This window comes from Pseudorca crassidens, chromosome 14, assembly GCF_039906515.1.
Source record: "Pseudorca crassidens isolate mPseCra1 chromosome 14, mPseCra1.hap1, whole genome shotgun sequence".
Classification (NCBI taxonomy): Eukaryota; Metazoa; Chordata; class Mammalia; order Artiodactyla; family Delphinidae; genus Pseudorca; species Pseudorca crassidens.
In genome coordinates, this window is record NC_090309.1 from 29,960,042 (window position 1) to 29,983,803 (window position 23,762).

At 37.2% G+C, this 23,762-nt stretch overlaps 1 protein-coding gene across 5 annotated transcripts in view; it reads left to right on the forward strand.

Annotated features, from left to right (window-relative positions):
• The window catches only part of EXOC6B (exocyst complex component 6B), a 712,186-nt gene that overhangs the window by 533,485 nt on the left and 154,939 nt on the right, over nt 1-23,762 (forward strand). For 3 of the 5 annotated variants that reach the window (XM_067704728.1, XM_067704730.1, XM_067704732.1), the window contains one exon: nt 10,135-10,208. In XM_067704728.1, coding sequence (XP_067560829.1) covers nt 10,135-10,208 — 74 coding nt within the window. Of the gene's footprint in view, nt 1-10,134; nt 10,209-14,995; nt 15,691-22,059; nt 22,084-23,762 lie in introns of those variants that run through there. The other 2 variants (XM_067704731.1, XM_067704729.1) reach the window with 2 other exon arrangements.

A 23,762-nucleotide genomic window follows, 5' to 3' on the forward strand; every position in this document is an offset into this window, starting at 1 on the left:
GGGGGTGGGGCTGAAAGTTTCAAACCTCTAGTCACAGGCTTGGTATTTCTGGCTTGTCCAGCCCCTCCCTTAAAACTACCTAGGGGCCCACAGGAGTCATTTCAGCATAAACTTAGGTATGGTCAAAAGGAGCTGATTGTGAATTGCTCAGGAACTTTCCTATTGCTCAGGACCTTTCAAGGGTATTTGAAACTCTGTGTCAGGAGCTGGGACCAAAGACCAGATATATTCCTTGTTATACAATAGACCTCAAGAGTATATTTGATTCAGTCGCATAGCTTTAAGCAAGTGAAATATTATTAATTTCATTTTACAGAGGAGACATCTGGCACTAAAAACTTATGTGATTGGCACAAGGTCACATAAGTAAATTCTAGAAAGGATTGGAATCCCAGTTACCTTAGCTAGTATATCCATTTTCTGTGGACATCCATCAGCTTAGACTATGAGACTCAGTTTTCCTGGCAAATTGTGAGTCTATCCATGATATGTATACCAAAGAAGCATTAACTATCTGCTTTCAGTTTAGAAAGAATCATAATTGACTTTTTAAAAAATCTAGCTCTTTTAGCTTGGGAAACATCCTATGTGGAACCTACCTTAATCATTTCTCTTTAAGTATTTTTCATAGCTTTGTGTGACATACCTCCACCCTGTTCAAGCGCGCTGACAGTGTCTTGATACTTTTCCTTTTAATGAGTCAGCATTTGTTTTGTATTGTATACTTACAAAACATTTTGCAGTTACAGATCAGGATTGCTGCTGGTATCACTTGCTGGGGAAATGGAGAACCCAAGAGCTTTGTCCAGAAACATATGCTGCTCAACTATTATTATTTTTTTTTAATTATGCCCGAATCATTCCAAAAATGATTTGAGACCAGTTTCAGTAGGATAAGTTGAAAAAAATAATAAATTAGATATAAGAAAAGAAAATGGGATGAAGAGAAGAAAGGTGAGAATACTAGCATAAGAATTAATAAAGAGGTAATATAAAAATTTATTGACAGGCACAGTGAAGAGCATACAAAGTATATAGCTCTCTCAGAGGTTGACCTATTTTTAAAATATGGGCTGCATAGAAGACATTGTGTAGTGTCAGGAATATTTGCTTCAATACTAATTTCATAGCCAATGTAAAAATGGAATTCATATTGTTATGAATTTGGGGAGTGCTCTTTCCTTGTCATTTCAAAGTCTGAAATCATTCTTTGCACATTTCATTTTAGTTTTCATTCTTTACAGTCAACATCATCTAAAGCTGTGCTGTCCAGTACTATAGTTACCAGCCACAAGTGGCTATTGGAGCATTTGACATGCAGCTCAGAAATGAGTTGTGCTCTAAGTGTAAAATACATCCTGGATTTTGAAAAAACCTCATGAAAAATTTTTAAAATACTAATTTTATGTTGAAATTAATATATTTTAGGTATATTGGGTAAAACAAGGTATAATATTATTAATTCTAAAATTAATTTTTGTTTTCTTAACCTGTCTACTAAAAATTCTGAAATTACACATGCAGCTCACACTTCTATTTGGACAGTGCTTTTCTAGAGAATTGATTTTCACCGTTATGTTAAATGCCCTACAGAATCCTTCTCAATGTAAAATTTCAGATAGCTTAGCTCTGAGTCTATGTTCATACAGCAGAATAATCAGTGCTGAACAAACACACGGATAAGATTAAGTCATTGAAAGCAGAGTAAAAATATCAAGGATACAAAGTTACTACTTCAGAACACAAGTCTTTCTCATCTCTCAGGAAACCCGCGCCTTTCATGGCAGATCCTCAGTTTTCTTAGAGATGCACAGAAGCACTGCTGATTGCTAATTGGGAGAGGCTTCTTTTCACTATACTTTTAAAAGATCTATTATGAAATTGGCCCTTATTTTGCAAAATTGCAAAGCATTTGGGAACTTCAGAGGAATATTGTGGCTTTACACAGATCTATATATTTTTATGATTTTATTCTCTAAATGAAAAAGATATAGATACATACATATATACATATATGTGTGTGTGTGTGTATATATATATATATATATGGAACATGTAGAGTGAATATTTGCTTTTAGACATTCTAGATCAGGGATGCATATTGAAATAATAGAAAGACAGAGGGATTAGGTTCTATCTGGTTCACTGACTTACCTTTTTTGCTTTTTAATTTTTTCTTCTGTAAACGTCCTCAGTAATTACAAATGCTCCTTTCAGCTTTAGGATTCTAGGTTGTAAACGCAAGTGCTAGGACATCTTGTGCTATGTTTTTGGTGATTATTTGTGGAATATTAAGGGAAAGTCCAGTGCCATGTGGCATGACATTGTTCTGCCACTTGTTATGGTCTTGGCTTTCCTTAACCTTCTTCCTCTGCAGTGCAAAAGATACTCTGTTTAATTTGGTGAATACAGCTAAAGTATTCTTATCCACCATTTAAAATATTATTTCCTTAAACAAAGAACAGTACCCAGTGGCCTCCTGGACTCCATGACATGGTAGGAATTTATGTCATCTCCTTCTTTTAAATCTCGAATAAAATTGTTTTCTAATTTGCTTTGCTAGATTCAACCAATTAATTTCATTAAACTGTTTACAGATTTTTCTTATATGTTAGGTACGCTAGGCAAGGCATAGAAATCAGCTTCTCGAATTTTCTAGGTTTATTCCACATAAGACAGCTACTCTCTCCAGGGGAATGTATATTGTCATTGACACCAGTCACTGCCAGTACCTGAACCCTCATTTCCTCTCAGTGGTACAGTATAAGGGACAGCCAGATGGAGACTGATTGGCTTATTTACTCAGCATCATCATGAAAGTTCTTCATGCTTGTGGCCATTTCCTAGCTTATAGGGGATTAATCCCTTACTAATTAAAAAGCTATGTCTATCTGTCCTAGTTTTCAGTTGTCTTTTAGAGCAAAAGGAGTTAGGAGAATTAAACTTTGAAAACAATTTATAAATCTGTTTAGAGTACTGGTTTGGCATTTGCTATCAGACTTTGTTATTATCAGTTTTAATCATACTTCTCACACGGAAACTCAGAATAGGTTAGTTAGACTGGACTTTTCTCTGCCCTTCTTGAGGTAGGAGATCTAGTGAGTTACCTATTTAAAATATGTAAAAACAAAGAAAAGTTTACATCACAGAATTATACCCTAGATAATTAAAGGTAACTATTTTTTTTTTAAGGTAACTATTTTTTATGATCACGTGTTCATACAAGTAAACTTATACAAGTATAGTCAGCTGAATCTCCAAGGAACTTTTCCCTCCCACCAGTCCTCCCTCCCTTTTTCTGTCTCCTTGATAGCTCTCTCCTTAGTACTTACTTCCTTATGTTCTGGCTGACCTTCCTCTGACCAGCAGGGCCTCGAGTGAAGTCCCTGTGGAGTCCATCAACTCTTCTCTTTAATTAGCTTAGTGGAGCCACTGTGAAGTGATGCAAGAAGGTTTTAGCTTCCCCGGAGCCACACTTTGTAGTCTAGCATACTCCTTATCTGTTGCTCCAGGGACCCAGATACCAGGAAACCATTATATTAATACAGCAACAGCAGCTCTTACTTTTTTAATCCCACAAAAACCACATGTGACCTGACATGATCTTAAGATATAAACAAGTACCCAACATACTTTGGGCTCCAGAGTACTGACTTTTCTTTCTTACCTGACATTTTGGCCAAAAACCAAACCCTTAATCCATTCAGTGAAGGCTGGTGATGCTATCTTGTCCACTGTCTGACCTGGAACTTCACTGGGAGCAATAGTATATGATACTAACCAGGAACCTCTGGTTAAAATTTTGCCCACTACCTTTTCAACTTTCTCTTATTTGAGCAAATTAGCTTTTCCTCTAAGAATTGCTATTTTACCTATTTCCCAGATATTGTACTAGTTTTGATTTTCTGAAATAAATTTTACCTTGCTCATCTCCTTTGAAAATTATTCTTGTTCTATGGACAATTTGCAAAGATTCAGAAGAATTACTTTTATATTCTGTTTCCAACAGCTTGCTTTTGATAAATTCTCAAATATCCTGTCTAGATATACAGATTACAGACTCAGGCAGTCATTTTTTTTTTTTGAGAGTTATGTTTTATTTGGTGACCTTACTGAGAACTAAAGCCCGGGAGACACCTCTCAGATAGAACTGTTCCAAAGAGGTAAAGGGAGGAGTCAGGGCATATAGGAGTTTTTGCTGGAAACAAACAAACAAACATGGAGTCAAACATCAATAGATTATAGCTAATCACAAAAAGCAGACATCTCAAATTAATGATTTTAGTGCTTCTCTATGTATGGAAAGATGCAAGAGTCTGGACTCATAGAAATTATTCCTTTGATATGCATCTTAACTATCCAGGGCCAGTATCCTGTTTTCCTTCATCCTGAAATCTCTTCAGGGCACACTGTCTAGGGTGGATGCAATGGTTGGTGGCTGATGGTGGGTAACATTCATTGTTTACCAAAATGGCAGGCAACATTCTTGTTTACTGAAATAGCAAGCAACGTTTTTTTACCACACCAGTGTTAAAAGTCCTGTATTGGGCTTCCCTGGTGGCTCAGTGGTTGAGAGTCCGCCTGCTGATGCAGGGGACACGGGTTCGTGCCCCGGTTCGGGAAGATCCCACACGCCGCGGAGCGGCTGGGCCCGTGAGCCATGGCCGCTGAGCCTGCGCTTCCGGAGCCTGTGCTTCACAACGGGAGAGGCCACAACTGTGAGAGGCCCGCGTAGCGCAAAAAAAAACAAAAACAAAAGTCCTGTATCCTGGGAACCCTACATGCAAGTAGGGGCAAAAAAAAAAAAAAAGAGTGAGACGAACGCATAAGTCAAGCTTTTCCAGGTCCTCACCAGCCAACTTCACCTATAACCTTTTATTTTTTAAATTTATTTATTTTTTTAACATCTTTATTGGAGTATAATTGCTTTACAATGGTGTGTTAGTTGCTGCTGTAACACAAAGTGAATCAGCTATACGTATACATATATCCCCATATCCCCTCCCTCTTGCGTCTCCCTTCCACCCTCCCTATCTCACCCCTCTAGGTGGTCACAAAGCACCGAGCTGATCTCCCTGTGCTATGCGGCTGCTTCCCACTAGCTATCGATTTTACGTTTGGTAGTGTATATATGTCCATGCCACTCTCTCACTTCGTCCCAGCTTACTCTTCCCCCTCCCTATAGCCTTTTAACCTTTCTGAGTTTCATTCACTTCCCTCTTCTCTCTCAAGGCCTTGAACTCTGAAAAACCAGAGTACTTTTCTCTGGCTGTAAGGCAGTCATTTTGATTCCTCAAAGCCCCTTCTAACTCTGACTTTCCCGTTTTATTCTAATTAGGGTTCTCTGCTCTTTATAAAATTTATATTTTGTTTTCCTCAGCCAAATATGAATGTACCAGATAATTTTTAAATTGATTTAAACATTTTTTTCCTCCCCCCATCTAAGCGGCAGTTAATTTTAAGACCAGCCTTCAAGCAGTGTAGAAAGCATTTTGAAATTAGTGGAATCCCTCCTTTTTCTACTTTGGCAATTTTATTTCATTATTATATGAAGATTATTAGAAATGTAAAACTATAGGATACTTTTGAGAAATTAATATTGCTTTAAAAACAATTGCCACACCTCATCGATTTAAGTGTGTATGAGAATGTGAAGGAATGTTGGATATTTGTTAAGTGAGGGGTTTTTTCTTTCCCTCTTTATACCTTTATACCTCTTATTTTCTTTCCCTCTTTATACATTCACTTAACAATATGCCTTCTTTCCTATAACTTTGTACACCTCCTTTTAATTTTTTTAAAATGAAAATTTATCTCATTAAAAGATTTTTCACATTTGCAAATTGGATCTTGGAGGCAGGCCCTGATCCCAGCTTCAACTCTTGTCCATACTGTGATTGGACAAGGGCAGGGAAGAGCTGCTGGGGAGAGCCGAGCTCTCTGAAGGATGGCTGGGTGCTGGTCAGGGACTCCACTAACCTGAACAAGTTTTCCGAGAGGAAGCTTTCTTGCCAGCCTCATTGTAACCTTGATTCAGTCCCCACATAACATAAGGTAGTCAAAGGTAGGATTTGGTTCTGTGTTAAGTGGAGGGCCACTCTGTCAAACTCCAGCCTTTGGAAACTTTGGCACTGGCTTAAGCCACTTAGAGACTGAAAACATACCACAGACCTTGGAATCCAGAGACAAGTCCAGAAAGAGACTTTTTCACTGTGCCCCATATATCCATTGGTTCCACTTGGCCACTAGTACAGACATGTACTCCTTTTTATGATGTCAAAAGAAGGAAAGTTTTTATTCATGATTCTAAAGAAAAGCTTCTGTGTGTACATATAATCAGTTTGTATATGTGTCCGCAGACTTGGGGCTCCTTGTCCCCTCCCATGTGCAGTTTTCCTTCTCTCTATCAAGCAGCCTCTGAGGACATGGGTGTGCAAATCAATCCCAGCTGCCTATAATTCTAAATCTTGAACAAGTTCTATCTCTTATTACTAGAGAAAATAGCACTAAATAATTTTTAGGGGTGTGTGTGTGTGTGTGTGTGTGTGTGTGTGTGTGTGTGTCCTTCTATTTCCTTTTCTCTGATTATAAAAGTGGTCTCTACTCATTTTTAAAGTTTATAAAATGTAAAGAATAATAAAATCCCTTGTAATCTTCCTCTCTTTAACAGCCTCAGTTAATATTATGAAATAAATGCTTACTGTCGTGTTTTCTATTCATATTGTATTTTACATAGTTGACGTCAGACTAAATACAAACTTTAATTTAAAAAAATATTCACACTTTCTTACACTATTAACATTTTTCATATATGGAAAAAATTGGCTGTAGAATAACAGTCATGTTTTAAAGGAAATAATTGAATCACAAAATTATGGGAGACCTATTTCATGCATTTATTGATTTCTAAAATAATACCAGTGAAAATTACTGTGCTGTGGCTAATACACTAGTAATTAGTCATATCAGCTTCCTTTAAGTGAAGCACTTAAATATTTGCCTATAAATTTTCAATACCAACTCACTAACTCATAACTGAATAGTAGCTGAATTTCTTCTAATGTTTTGTCCTGGGTATAGAATAATGTCTCTTGACCTTTGTTTGGTCACCAACCCTCTGAGAAGTCAATAAAAGATATGAACCTTCTTCACAGAGAAACACATATTCCCACAAAAAACTAATTGTAATGATAATCAATTATGATATGCCAGGTACTCTGCCAACTGCTTTACATAGTTGTTTCACTTAATCCTCATAGCAGCACTATAAGGAATATACTGTTACCCTTATTTTTGAGATAAAGACATTGAAGCTTTAAGGAGGTTAAGTAGTTTGCACATGGCCTTAGAGCTAGTAACTGGAGCTCAAACTGATTTTTATGACCCAAAGCCCATCTCCTCAATCATTGGGCATCTAATTTTAGGGAGCTTATAAATTCCTAAAGCCTACTTATTGATACTCAGGTTAAAGGCACCCTACTATTGCAATCCAAAGATTTTCCTTGGCAGTAAAGAATATGTGTAATTAGTTAATCTTGTTATTTCTGTAAATTAATATATAAGTATTTGTTGGACATCTACTGTTTTTAATACTTGCTACGTTCTGTGATATGGTCCTTATCCCTAAGGACTTTACTGCCTACATGGGAAGACAAGAATTACATATATAAAACAATGAGAAAAAAATGTAAATATGAAGTTGAATATATAGTAATTAAACATTTCCATAAGCTATACACAAAAATTAATCTCTTTACTTTGTCACACATGATGTAATTTTCATTCCCTGATTTATAAAAGGAAAATCAAATCTAAAAGGCCACCATGTCCTCTGGGAACCTGGAAGGTTCAGTGTGTCATAAAATGAGGTCTATAAAGTACAGCTCTGACTAAATACGTATCACATCCAGATTCCTGAGTGGTTTCATCAGCATCATGTCAACCCCAGGGGGCATGCCCAATAAGGAGATTCAAGCATGTGTAGCCACCTCTCAAGCATTCGAACCATGTATCATAGGGCAATCCTGTTGAACTGAACATGTGTAGGGCAGCAGAACACCGTGATAGTTGCTGCATCTTGACTCAAGTAGGGTTCCTACTGACAGAGAGGACTTCAGATGATGCAGCATAGCTGTTATGTCATACGGGAGCAACAGTGATAATCTACCAACCTTGGATGAAACTACCAGGCATGGGAAGCTTATTTAAGCTGACCACCTGACAATCAAGACAAAAAGAGTGGCTGTGGCTATAATTCAAAGAACTGCTTTCTACAGGAGCATAGTATGGGAAAGTTGTACTTGTAATTGAGCAGTGGCCATATACAAGGTTATCACAGATAATGGCTGTTGTAAGATATGAAGGATGGATTCTGTCAAGCTTTTATTAACATGGCTCTCATCATGTATTTGTATAGTCTTAGAACTTTACTTTTTTAAAACTTTAATCATTTGGGCTATACATATAGAATTCATTTATAAATGGCATATAAATTTTCTTTCCAAAGTAAATAGAAACTTAATGTGCTAATCATTCTATATCGTTTATCTCCTTCCATTTGAGTCATTTTTATTTAAAATCTCTAGAAGAAGAATATTTTGTGTTACAGTTGTACAACACTTTGTGTTCTATACAATTCGTTTAATAACTTGTTTTAAATTTCATTTCACATAATGTTTTTGTGTTCCCTGCAACTTACCTTGATAACATTTTTTAAAGTAGGTCAAGGATTTTATGAAAACCTAGTAGACATTTCCTAGATGGAAAATATTTTTAAGGAACAGAAATTCCTGTCATTGTTCATAAATCATCATTTGAATCTATGCAGTTACTAGTTGTTTGAAGTAATTTTCCAGACATATATGCAAATATCTTGATGGATTTTATTTAATTTCAAAAGACTAATATGATACCAACTTTCTATAATTTCTTAAATTCATTCCTGAAGAAAAATATAATTGAAAGGAAAACATTCCTTTTCATATTTGCTTTGAGCAGATACTTGTTATTTTTGAGGTAAATAGTAGATTGATGTTAAATGTTTATCATACTTTGGCTTCACAGAGAGAATTCAAGGCATAGTTAGTAACTGTCCAACTTTTGAATTTGCTCTGTATGTACGTGTGTGTGTGTGTCTTGTGTGTATGTAGGGGCTTAAACAAGACCTTTTGATTGCATAATAAGCAGGGCTTAGGGACAATAAAATCTGACATTCTTAACTGTTACTAGTATTTGTCCCTATAGCCCTGTGCAGTTATCTTCTTATTAACAATGTAGAAGCCAGAGTCATAAGCTGAGCATGTACCCAAGGCGCTACTGTAAATTGCAAATAGCATTCATGTGGTCTCTTTTGACCTAAGACTAAATTGGGATAGAAGGAAGAGAAAAAAGAATTTTTGAGAGTGGAATAGAAGTAGAAGTCAAGAACAAAGAATACACTGGGAGGATGGACATGTACAAATGTTTTCTAAGTTTTTGCTGTGAGATTTATTTAGATGGGTCTTTTCATATCTGCAGTACTCTTTTACTGAAGAGCCAAGCACTAGATTGGGGCAGCCTCTGCTGCTGGTGTGTGTGTGTGTGAGTGTGTGTCTGTGTGTGTGTTGGCGATAATGCACTCATGAGATAATACAAATAATCAGTGAGGGAATAATTAATGATGTGGCAGGGAATATTTTTTGATAAATGCTTGGGGAATGAGGTGACAGGCGTGAAATTAGAAAATTCCTTCAGCGATCTAAAATATAAATAGCTTTCGGAACTGAAAAGAGTTTCACAGCTGAAGATTTTATTGTGTTGAGAGGAAAAACTTTTTTCTCTCCCCCATTCCCTCCTCCTTTGCAAGTTGTTTGTCCATTCACAAAACAAATACTCTGAAGCCCAGCGCAGCTCATGGGAATAAATTTCAGGTCGAATTAGTACAGTTTCCTTGCTGTCAGGATGCTGGAATTAATGGTGTTTTGATGACACGAATTTTGAAGGGCAAACAAAGAAGCTGAAGGGAGAGAGACATGACTCCTTAGAAGCTTGGTCCTCCTCTCCCCCAGCCTCTCTTGTCTTCCCTGTCATCCGTCTGCCAATCTCCCTGTCCATGGTTAGTTAAAGGCGCTTTTTATCCTCTTTTCTTTCCCACAGAGTTTGCCAGATCCGGCCCGGTGCCTGGGTTCCAGGAGGACACGCTGCAGTTGGCCTTCATCGACTTGAGACAAGTAAGTCTTTGTGTTTTTGTTTTTTGTTTTTCTTTTAAGATGTGTGACTGAAGACCATCAGGTCTTAAGGAAAAGGGGAGGGGAGGGGGATTGGCGTTGGCGATTCACACTGGAGACCTAAGGGTTTTTCCCTGTGTTTGAGGCCACCTCTTTTATTTAGCTATCTGGGATCCTTAGCTATGGTGGAGTTAAAGGTTTTGTGGGTGGAAGGGAAGGCAGGAGGTGGGAGGAGGGACCCAGAATGTAGAGGGACTCAAGTGACCCTCAAGTGATGTGACCCATTGTGCTATAGTTGGCTTCTGCAGACACAGCAAAAAGATAGCTCAGCAAACCAATGCTAAGCAGGTGCACTGATGCAGAGACTGCCTGCCCAGAGGACTTTTGTTTGCAGATAATGAGGGCAGTAGCATTTAAGAAAGATGAAATATTTTGCATTCTGGATTGTTGGTTTGGTTTGTTGACTTTTTTCTGTTGCCTTAAGTCTTCCCATCCCCTCCTTTGTAGAATGCGGTCAGCCATGAGTGACTAAGTGGTCATTTTAGATACTTAGCAAAGGCCCTGACCAGTCATGCTAACCTGACAGGCGACCCTACTGAAGTAATGTGATGAAAGCTGGTACTTAGGTATACCTGAGCTTTGCAAGCCCATTAGATAGAAAGAGTCGTGCGATAGAGCTGTTGCTTGCAGATTGAAAAGGGTGGGTTGGTAGGCCTTGGTGGATTGGGTATAGAGGAGCAGTATGGGCGGGGGCCGAAAAAGGGAGAGAGTTAACTGGGCTCTGTCATCTCTTCACTCTGAAGATGGATGGGGTTGGATAGAAAGTGTGAATGAAGTAAGAATCAATGACTGATGCTTCTCTCCTATTAAAACAATCTTTTTTTTTTTGTCTGTTTTTTAAAAGGGGGCTGGCTTTGTTTCTCCTGCCATAATGATGCAGTGCCTCTTGTTTTCAGAGCTGACAAAGTTTGCATTCTGAGAACTTTTAGATGCCCAGGGTATTTCTTAAAGCTGTAGGACCCCTTGTATTGGTAGTCTCCTTACTACTGTGACTCGATTCATGCTAGAACAGCTTTTAACCCATAATGGATGGCCTGAGCTACCCCCGAATCCTTGTGGATGGGTGGTGTAATCTGTCATCTGATGACAATTCTGGAAAGCCCTGTTAAGCAGAAAACAGAAAATTGTGTCTCTATAGACCCGCCAAAGTTTGAGGATTCAGGCCGCGTCCCAGAAACGTGTGTCAACTTAATATTTAGGAGTTGAGGTGGGGGTTCTCTTACACATAAAGGCTTTCCCAGCATGGTCCCAAATGCAGCTGAGTATCTCTTTCCACACTTAACACCTTCCACCTGTGGATTCAGCCACTCAACCGAGATGTTCAGGTTTTAACCCCTTGGCTGATGTAAACCTGAAAGATTGGGATTTTGCTTTATGGTTTTGTGGAGCGGTATCTGCTTGACTTTCCCAGCACTGTTTCTTCTCAGAGACTTCTGAGCCAATTGGCGTTTCTTGGAAAGCAGAAATTGAATTTCATTGGAAAAACACATCCAAGGAAAAATTTTTCCCTTCTCACTCTTCACGGAAAGGAAGTATGGTCATTCTCTCGAGTTTGTGGTTTTGGTCCCTATGGAAAGCAACTAGTGTTCACAGAAAATGTTAACTAAGGGAGTAAGTTAGAAAACACAGCCAAAATAAGGTGGATCTGAGCTGGGGATGAATGCTCAAGTACTTGTGAGCTCTCAGTGAGCACTGTTGCTTATGCTTAAGTTCCTATTTTCTGTTACAGTTTTGTTCTGAGGGTTCCGATTACGAAGTTTTAGTAGTAGAAACCAAAAATCCAAAATTTCACTGAGTCATGAAAGAATATGCCTCTTGCTATTCAGTCTATCACTTAATTTCTATTTATGTCTGTCTCTATTAAAGCAGCTTACATTTTTCTTAGATCATTTGAAAAATTTGCCTAGCTCATTATTAGCAGGCCTCAGGTAAGTTGAATCAGTGTGACAAAAATTACCTTTCCACATCCCGTGCTGAAAATATTTATCTCTTTGCAGTTCATCTTAGTCATTCTCATAACTTAAAGTGACCATTATTTTTAAAGTGAGCAGCTAATGAACTATAAGAGATGTGCCGATTATAATAGAAAGTCTGAAAGTGTGGTTTCAAAGGAGATAGCTTGACCTCAAATGAGACATGACTAGGTGTCCTTGAGTATGTGTCCTTTTGCCTGTACTCTTTGCAATCCTAAAATAGAGTTATGGAATTTGGGGGCTGGGTGCTAATCTTAAAAATCATGTAATATAACCTTTGGCTTGACACTTGGAATCCCTGTACAGCACCCTAGACTGTGCTTGAATATTCTCCTTGAAGAGAACTTGCTTCCAGAAAGCAGCAGGGTCCACCTCAAGACAATCTGATTATAAGAAACGTATTTCTTAAAAAAAAAAAAAAAGAAAGAAAGAAACGTATTTCTTAAGTTGGCTAAAATTTGTCTCACTTAACTTTGACCCTTTCACTCTTTGTATTTTTATTAATGCACTCCAATTTGGGGGACAGGCTTTCTATCCTGATTTATTGAGCTTCCATCTGCTAGTAATTGAGTCTTTTTCACGTGTAGCATTGTTACTCATTCCATATCTAGTCTTTATGTGGTTGATTTTATACACCACAATTGAAGACTTTACTCTCTTTGGTCTGCGTTTTCCTTTTTGACATTCTATTAACAAACCAGATTTTAATCATTCTTATTTATTTAGCCTGTCTAAACCTTTTAAGGTCCTGACTCAGTTATCCACCTTACTACCTGATTTAACCATTATGCCCTTTATAAGTCAAAGATAACAATATTAATCAGGAATGGCCGAAGTTAAAGGAAGAAGTTAAAGTTAAGGCAAGTTATAGGATACATACGCGCACCCATGCAAAAAGGGGATTTGTCCCCAGTTCAGTGCAGCAAGGATATTCTTTTACTGTCATTGAGTGTATTTTCTTCATTGGTTTATGAATATATTCATTCTGATCATGCTTTCATGTTCTTTTGCTTTACAGTGTTTCAGGCTCTATCAATTGAATGATAATTTTTAAAATATTCAAAACATGGAATATTTGATGAACTCATCTGTATAGACTATAATAGCAGAGTGTCATTTAAAAGCCATAGAATTTTATTAGGAAGCAAATTAGATGTGGATAGCAAAACTATTCATCCTTTCTGAGCCGTCCTGTCTATTCTAATTTTTCTACTTCTTAAGGAAAAAAGTGAAATGACATTTTGAATACACAGGCTTTCATGATATTTTACACTTTTATAGCACGTCAAAGTTAAAGTATATTTACCTACATAGCTCATTTGTCAGGTTTCTGGGTTTAGAAAACCAGCTGTTAATGTGAATTAGTGCAAATCAAAATCTTCTTCTTTGCCACTTTATAATTTCTATATTCCCAAGCTCATAAAAGTACGATTGCAGTACAACTTCACATTCATGTATCAAATCTATGTGCATATTTCTATGAAAATCCAAATTTGGGTTAATGCTAAATCTTGAGAAGGACAACTTAAAGGCTCATTTATTATCTATCTTGAAGTAGCATTTATATTCCAAGTACTGATAATTGCTGGCCCTTAATGGTTCATAATTGAGAATAACAACACAAGGCCAATAGTAGATCCTCAGTAGTTATTTGATTCTTAAGCAGTACTATGGTTTGTATTTTCTTCTGTTGTTAAACATTAAGTAAATTATGCTGATGAACACCGGAATTTGAACTTCAGATGATTTTCATTTCAGTTTATCAAACTCTGAGTGCCTACTGTGAACAAAGCACAACTTAGGTGTTGTGGGAATACACAAATGAATATAATACAGTCTCTGCCCTCCAGTAACAAAGAGGTGAACAGCAAATACTTGATTCTAATATAAGGCACAGTATGATTAAGTATTTCATTGGAATGCTAAAACAACTGTGTATGTTTCAATTATTGCAGTAGCTTTTGCTGCATAACAAATCACCCAAAAACATTGGCTTAAAACAAGAACCATTTATTTAGCTCAAGTTTCTACAGATTGGCTAGGTTCAGCTGAGCTCACTCATACTTTGAGATCAGCTGCCGGATGGGCTTTGGCTTGCCTGAGGTCGCGTGCCTTAGCTCAGTCGACTCTTCTTTGCTCCCTGTGATCTCACACTAGCCAGCAGCCCAGTCCAGGCTTATTCACGTGGCCTCCTGGCAGGGTTCCAGGAGAGCAAGAGGAAGTGTGAAAACCTCTTGAGGCCCATGCTTGAAATATCACTTCTTCCACATTCTGTTGGCTAGAGCTAGTCACAAGGCCAGCCCAAATTCAAGGAATGGGAAAAGAGACTCCAACTTACACTCTAGTTGGAATATAGGACTTTTATATAATCATGTGACATAAACAATGCAAATCAGGAGCAAGATTGAATCTCTAAGTACAAAAAATGGCCATGAAGTACAGAGGTCTTTGTAGGCCTGAGTAGTTATAAAATATTTCATGGAAAATGTGGAGAGTTAAACTGAGAAGAAGTTAGGTGTTGATGAGGGGTAAAGGTATTTCAAACATGGAGAAGAGCTGGATTTAAGTTTTGTTTGTAAAAATGTGTGTGCGTGTTTGTATGCATGTGTCTGTGTGTGTCTGTGTGTGTGTGTGCATGTGTGTGTGCATTGATTTAACCAGGATCTAGACTGTTTTGCCACCTTTAAGTATTAAGCTAATCTCTTTAAATCCCCTTTTCTTAATTCCTCTTCTTTGTTCTTTGCTTTTACTTTCCAGCTTCTTCATGGACCTCTCTTTTATGTTCTGTATCTCCTCATCAAATGCTGCTTATTACAGGCTACCCTGAAACACTTCACATTTCTGTTTTTCCATTCATTGTGAGAGAATCTTAACTTCCCCAGATAATTATTACATTATTTATTAAATTTTAGCTGTTCACCTTCCATGTCTGACCAACAGGAAGAGGTTTGAATATGTTCTTTAGAAACGTTTCTGTTCCTTGGCACCAACTGTTTTTTACTTCCAATATACGTAAGTTTTTATAAAGCTGAATGAATTAGGTTGTGACGTTGCATCAGATCTCCTGAATGGAGCTTGTTGGCAACAACTCTTATACAGCAAAGCCATCCCAAGATATCTGTGGCTTTTTTTAGATTGAGTTGGTGACATTCCCTCTAGGCCACTTATTCCCCAATTTCTAAACCTTCAGTCTAAAGTAAATGCAGTGCATTTCCATTGCAGGCACTTAAACTGCCTTAAAAACAGCTATAGAACCTAAGAGAAATAATTGTATATTTCTTTGGAGACGTTGAACAGATTCTGATGTTATGCCTATTAGAGGTATAAAGGTAAAATCAGTATTTTCAGTTAGTCAGCATCAGGTAGGGAAACCTGAGGACCACTCAAGAATCTGACTGTGTAGACACCTCCCCTTTTATTTCCCCTCCTATCTTGATCCTATTCAATAAAATTTTGGTTTTTGAATAAAATTGCCTTCCCTTCTTTTCGCCTTACCTTCAAGTCTAATGAACAGTATTCCCATTAAGAGGAACATGTCCCCTTTGCATGACTGCTGTTGGCGCTTATGGAAAAAATATTAACTGTGCTTATATTTTAGCCTCAGTAGAACATCCATTTATATCAAAAACTGATTTTGTCTGATATGGCACATATCAAAATGAGGCTCAATAGAATTTCTTTTATAATATTTCACCCTAACCAGGCGATTACATAGGAGGCTGGGGTGGGGGTAGGGCAGGCCCACATAAAAGGCCTCAGGGATCAGTCTTCATCACAACCCTTAAGCTATATTAAACTGGAAGAAAGCCATCCCCCACATGTACTTCTTAGTAGGGAAGGGTGGTGGCCTGTAGTTTTCCCAAGTATTTACTGAGCAGTTGTCAGTGAGTCATGGTAAAGAAGGGAGGTGTGGGTGTAGGTAGTAGGGGAAAGTTTTTATGAAAGGATATTCTTGGTGGAGGAAAATATAGTGGTATATGAACCCTCTAGTAGTGAAGTGTGTGGATCAGTAATGTTGTCAGTAGAAATACTCTCCAGGTGCTCAACTGAAATATTTTGTTGATCTTGAATAATGGCCTATAAAACTGGGAGTCATCTGCACCAGAGTTAGTAATCAAACAGTTTGATAACTCATGAAGTTAGAAGATGTCATTTCTATAACTGATGTTAATGGTGGGGTTAGAAGGAATGGTTTAAGCCATAAAGCACATTATCTTGGAAAAGATTATCTGCACAACTGATATGGTAGCATATATAGCATGTATATGTGGGTAGATGTCATTTCCGAAATGAAATCTGAGGTTATCATATCCCAAAGGCATTTGTTGATTAGAAGAGGATGTAGTAATATTAATATATTAGAACTCCTGCACAAATCTCTGCTGATACAGAGCCACTAAAAGTTCCTGCAGACTATAGGCCATGCCTTGACATAGGCACAGCAAGCGCTTGAATGTAGATATAGACCTCCTTAATCAGGAAGTATTCATTCATTCATCACTATGCCTAGCACTGTTATAGTGGGTACAGTGGCATAGAGGGTATCGTGTAGTGAATAAAATATGGTCCCTGCCCTTGTGGAGCTTACATTCTGGTGTAGTTTGCCCATGCTTGTAACATAGGCCTTTTTAACATTCTGCCCTTCCCAAAATCTCTCTTCAGGTGGCCCTGGTGCTTTGAGGAAATGCTACTTTGTCTAGATTTTTATTTTTTGTATTGATGCTCTATTAGTCAGTTTTAGGGACAGCTGCAGAATTTTCTGGAAAGATCCCCAGGACAAGGCCAAATGTGCTATATACTGATAAGCAGGCTTTCAGAAAAAACGTTTAGCTATGTTTGGCAGCCTGGCATAAATAAGATGGTCAGCTTGAAATACTTCCTTTCCAAAGGTAGTCCTTTGGTTTTTGAAAGCAGGTTTTTCTGGCTGTATTAACAAAATTGTTTTGCCCATGTTGTTTTGACAGACACTTATAACCTTCACAGTGATACCTCTAACCTTAAAGGAAGTTCTGACAGCAAATAATTCCTATTGCCAAGTAGAAAAGAGCTAACACCTTTGGGTCCGGTTTTGTAGAATAAGAAGAAGAGGAGGAAAATTGGGAACATTTCTGAGAATAGATTCCACTGAGCTAGACCTTTGACCTCATATAAGCCAACACTAGATCAGCATACACAAGGATAGGGCACAGGTGAATAAGGTCTTCAGCTATGGGATGTGGCTGCAGCTTCTGCAAATCAGATAGATCCCCTTACTTTGCTTGGGACATTATTAACTGGAGCCACCATAGAAAATTTATAGAAGGAATTGCCAGTAATATGTAACACATTCTGGGATTTACTGAGTGTTTTTGGTTGATTGGAGGAGAATTTATTCTAGAACTGCTGAGACTTTGTCTCACCTATACCAGCCTCTTAACTGGGGAGGAGGTGTGTCTGGAAATGCTGAATCATTAATGACAGGGTCTTTAAACTGAATTAATGGCAGCTAATAAGCGTAGCATAGTAAGCCACCTGGTTATTTCTACCTTAGCTCATAGACAGCATTTGTGATCCTCGTGCTAAACAATAAAAGACCTAGGTAGTCTGTGAGGCCAGCTGCTAGGCTAGCCTGAGCCACTGCACTGCTCTCTGCTTTCCCAAGAAGCCAAGCCTCAGAAACTCAGGACGTCTCTTTCTTACTTCCAACACAGCATGGATATGCATACCCATAAACCTGGAATTTGTGAATTTCTCAGATAATCACATCTTCAAGAGAAAGGACAGGAAAGTCATCACCAATGAATTTCCCTGGGAGTAGCAGTGGAATCAGAGGCTGTTGTGGTAGTGCTGGCTGAGTTAAAGCCTATTGGGTTCTGAACACAAATCTCATCTGCATTAACTACACTGTCTAGTGTCCTATTAAAGGACGCTCATAGGCCACAGAAAGGACAGTAGAGCCAGGCCTTGGAACTAATTTCTGACAAGTGTATCCTACTGATAGCCGCTGGAGGGCAGCAGAGAGTGACAACAAAGGGCTAGATGTAGGGAATTGGGGCATATTTCAGTTTGCCAAGAAAGAAGCCCCCCATAGCTGTAAGAGAGTTAGCTATCTGGGAGCCACCATTACAAGCATAGGCGCCTGGGGAACAAGGAACAAAAAGAGTGTCCAGAACCCTGATCTGAGGGTTAAAACCCTCCTACTAGGCAAGTTCAGAAACCAGTAAAGGAATGACGTAGAACAAACTATGAAAGGGGAACCAGACAGCATCAGTAAAGACAGGGAACCAAAAGGACTAAAGTATCAAGTCCCAAGGGGGCAAGCAAAGATGGAACAGGAACCAAGTGAAAGAAAGAACTACAGTGGGAAGCAAGCCAGAGTGAGTGAGTTGAAGAGGCAAAGGGACAATCCAGAAAGACTGATTCTGAGGCAGCCATACCCAGGAAGGAGTCTTTCTGTAGGACACCTATCAGCAAGCAGAGAGCTGCAAAGGAACAAGTTTCCTACACAATCACACAGCTATATCAATGGGACGCTTATCTCTTAAAGTAGTCCCTCCTTGATTAGCCAGGATTATTTCCTTCTTGGTCTTTCTTCATTTCAGGAGCAAAATAACTCTTTGCAAATATGGAGAGAGAGAGAGAGATGATACGGCATTTTAAGATGTGACTAAGGGATTCTTACACATGAAATGAAATTAAACTTGGGCCTGAAGCCCTTCTGGATAGCATTGGTGTCAAAGGACAGCTCACTTTCTTAGAATAGCTTATGATACTGCCTTTTGATATTTTACACTGTAACATTTGCTAAGAATATCCAGTGGAAAAGAAAAACTGGCTCTGGTGACTAGTTATATAGGCAAGATCCCAATCGATCCAAGGATTTAGGATCTGTTCCCAGTAGGTTAGCAGAGAGCTGTTTGGAGTCTCTTCTAACTGCTATGTAAGCAGTTTTCCAAACCCCTTAAGGATGGAGAAAGAAAACTCTTTTTTTGGCCTGTTAAACTTCTAGTGTCTCCCTTCTTTGTCTCAACTCCTTAAACATCAGGAAAATGGGACTCCTGTAGCTGCAAATTCCAGTAAATATTTAATGCTTACTCCAGGATTATAAGTCTTATAAGCTATAAAACCTTTATTTTTATAGCCTAAGAAATGTTTCCAGTAGGTTAGTTCATAAATATAACAGGTAAATGACTAAATAAATTATGCTATACCCATATAAAGAAATATCGCTCATCAATAAAAAGAATAAACTATTGATACATCCAGCTCTCAAATTTATGTAAAATTCCAGAAAGGGAATTTCATACAGCATAATGTTTTAAGATTCATCCATGGACAGATTCAATGCAATCCCTATCAAATTACCAATGGCATTTTTTACAGAACTAGAACAAAAAAATCTTAAAATTTGTATGGAGACACAAAAGACCCCGAATAGCCAAAGCAGTCTTGAGGGAAAAAAACGGAGCTGGAGGAATCAGACTCCCTGACTTCAGACTATACTACAAAGCTATAGTAATCAAGACAATATAGTACTGGCACAAAAACAGAAAAATAGATCAATGGAACAGGATAGAAAGCCCAGAGATAAACCCACACACCTATGGTCAACTAATCTATGAAAAAGGAGACAAAGATATACAATGGAGAAAAGACAGTCTCTTCAATAAGTGGTGCTGGGAAAACTGGACAGCTTTCATGTAAAAGAATGAAATTAGAACACTCCCTAACACCATACACAAAAATAAACTCAAAATGGATTAGACACCTAAATGTAAGACCAGACACTATAAAACTCCTAGAGGAAGACAGAGGAAGAACACTCTTTGACATAAATCACAGCAAGATCTTTTTTGATCCACCTCCTAGAGTAATGGAAATAAAAACAAAAATAAACAAATGGGACCTAATGAAACTTAAAAGCTTTTCCACAGCAAAAGCTATATCAGCCTCTTAACTGGGGAGGAGTTAACAAGACGAAAAGACAGCCCTCAGAATGGGAGAAAATATTTGCAAATGAATCAACAGACAAAGGATTAATCTCCAAAATATATAAACAGTTCATGCAGCTCAATATTAAAAAAACAAACAACCCAATCAAGAAATGGGCAGAAGACCTAAATAGACATTTCTCCAAAGAAGACATACAGATGGCCAAGAGGCACATGAAAAGCTGCTCAACATCACTAATTATTAGAGAAATGCAAATCAAAACTACAATGATGTATCACCTCACACCAGTTAGAATGGGCATCATCAGAAAATCTACAGACAACAAATGCTGGAGAGGGTGTGGAGAAAAGGGAACCCCTCTTGCACTGTTGGTGGGAATATAAATTAATACAGCCACCATGGAGAACAGCATGTAGGTTCCTTAAAAAACTAAAAATAGAATTACCATATAAGCCAGCAATCCCACTACTGGGCATACACCCTAAGAAAACCATAGTTCAAAAAGACACATGCACCCCAGTGCTCATTGCAGCAGTATTTACAATAGCCAGGTCATGGAAGCAACCTAAATGCCCATTGACAGATGAATGGATAAAGATGATGTGGTACACATATACAATGGAATATCACTCAGCCATAAAAAGGAACAAAATTAGGTCATTTGTAGAGACATGGATGCATCTAGAGACTGTCATACAGAGTGAAGTAAGTCAGAAAGAGAAAAACATATATCGTATATTAATGCATATATGTGGAACCTAGAAAATGGTACAGATGAACCGGTTTGCAGAGCAGAAATTGAGACCTAGAAGTAGAGAAAAAACACGGACACCAAGGGGAGAAAGCGGCAAGGGGTGGGGGTGTGTGTGTGATGAACTGGGAGTTTGGGATTGACATGTATACACTGATGTGTATAAAATGGATGACTAATAAGAAAATAAATAAATAAACATACACAGGTTAAAAAAAAAGATCATCCATGGTATTGGATGTATCAATAGTTCATTCCTTTTTATTGATGAGTGATATTCTTTATATGGATATGTCATACTTTATTTGGTCATTCATCTGCTATATTTGTGAACATTTTGTTGTTTCCAGTTTCACACTGTTATGAATAAGGCTAATGAACATTCATGTACAAGTGCTTGTGTAGATATATTGATATGTTTTTATTTCTCTTGAGTAATACTAGGAGTGGAATTGTTGAAGTATACATTTAACTTTTTTTTTAAATGTCAAACTATTTTCCAAAGTGGTTGTACCATTTTCCATACCTGTCAGCAGTGAATGAGAGTTCCAGTTGTTCCACATTCTCTTCAACACTTGGTGTGACAGTCTTTTATTTGTTTGTTGGTTTGTTGAGTCATAATTAACATATAGTAAAATTCATCCTTCTTAGACATACAGCTCTGTAAATTTTTGCAAACTTGTGCAGTTGTGTAACTACCACCCAAATCAACATGCAGAATGTTTCCATTACTCAGAAAATTCCTTTATGCCTCTTTGCAATGAGTCTCCTCTTTCTACTCCCAGCTCCTGGCAATGACTGTTCTGATCTCTGATGCTACAGTTTTGTCATTTAAATGGAATAATGCATATAAATGGAACCATACTCTTCATTTTGGCCTCTTTCACTTAGCATGATGCTTTTGAGGTTCATTCATATTGTTGCATATGTTAGTAGAGATTCATTCATATTGTTGCATATATTAGTAGTTTCTTCATTTTTATTGCAGAATAATATTCCATTATGGGGATAATTTGTTGACTCATTTACCAGTCAATGAATATTTGGATTGTTCCCAGTTTGGGGATATCATGAAAAAAAGCCACAATAAAGATTTGTGTAAAGGTTTTTATGTGGACATATGTTTTCATTTCTCTAGAGTACTTAGGAGTGGGATTACTGAGTCATATGGTAAGTATATTTTTAACTTTATAAGAAACTATCAAACTGTTTTCAAAGTGGCTTTACCACTTTACATTTTCACCAGCGATATATGAGAGTTGCAGTTGCTCTGCACCCTTGCTAATATTTGGTGTTGCCAATTTTCTTTTCATTTTTACCATTTTAGTAGGTATGTTGTAGTATCTTGTGGTGGTTTTAATTTGCATTCATGTAATGACTGTTGATGCTGAACATTATTTTTTGTGCTTATTTGACATCTGTATCTCTTCTTTTGTGAGGTGTTTGTTCAAATCTTTCATCCAGTTTTAAAAATAATTATTATTGAGTTGTAAAAGATTTTTATATATCGTGATTAACAGTTCACTATTAGATATGTGTTTGACAACATTTTCCCCCTAGTCTGTAGCTTTTAATTTTCTTAATAGTATTTCTCTAAAAGTTTGAGTGTTTTATCTTAATAAAATACAGTTCTCAGTGACATCATTTTTTTCTTTCATGGCTCCTGCTCCATGTGTCCTATGTTAAGAAATTTTTGCCTAACCCAAAGTCACAAAGATTATCTCCTATTTTTCTTCTAGGACTGTTATATATAGTGTTAGGTTTTTTTACATTTCATCTCTGTTGACACATTCTGAGTTAATTTTTCAATATAATGTACAATATGGTCAAGATTCATATTTTTATATAGAATGTATAGTTGTTCCAGCACCATTTGTTAAAAAGAGTATGTATTTTTATTGATTTGCTTTGACACCTTTATCAAAAGTCAACTGACTATATATGTATTGTTCTATTTCTGGACTCTATACTTTGTTCCGTTGATCTGTGTGTCTATCCTTTTGCTATGTCTTGATCTTACTTTTATATTAAATCTTGAAATCAGGTACTATGGTATGAGTCCTCTAACTGTTTTTTCTTTTTCAAAATTGTTTATTTACTCTAGGTCCTTTACATATATATTTTAGAATCAGCTTGTCAATTCCTACAAAAAAACCTTGATGGAATTTTGACTAGGATTTTATCCAATTCATAGATCACTTTGGAGAGAATTGACATTCTGACAATATTGAGTCTTCTAATCCATGTACATAGTCTATCTCTCCATTTATTTATGTCTTTGATTTCTTTTATCAGTGCTTTGTAGTTTTTCAGCAAATCTTGCAAATATTTTGTTAGAATTAATCAGAGTATTTCATGTACATTTTAAATGCTATTGTTCTATGTCAGTTTTTAATTGTTCATTGCTAGTATATAGAAACACAATTGGTTTTTGTATGTTGATCTTGAATCTCAAACTTTCTGAACTCATTTATTAGATCTAGTAGTATTTTATACATTCTTTGGGATTTTCTAGGTAGACAGTTATGACATCTGTGAATAAAGACAGTTTTACTTCTGCCTTTCCAACGTAGATGCCTTCTGTTTCTTGCCTTGTTGCACCAGGACCTCCAGTACAATGTTAAATAGAAGTGCCGAGAGCAGATATCCTTGCTTATTCCTGATCTTAATGGGAAAGTATTCAGTCTTACACCATTAAATATAATAATAGGTGTAAGTTTTTTATGCTCTTCATCAGTTGAGGAAGTTTCTCTTAATTCTTAATTTGCTTAGAGTTTTTATTATGAATGGTACATCAGTTTTATATCCCATCATTTAATTAGCCACTATTATTTTTGAACT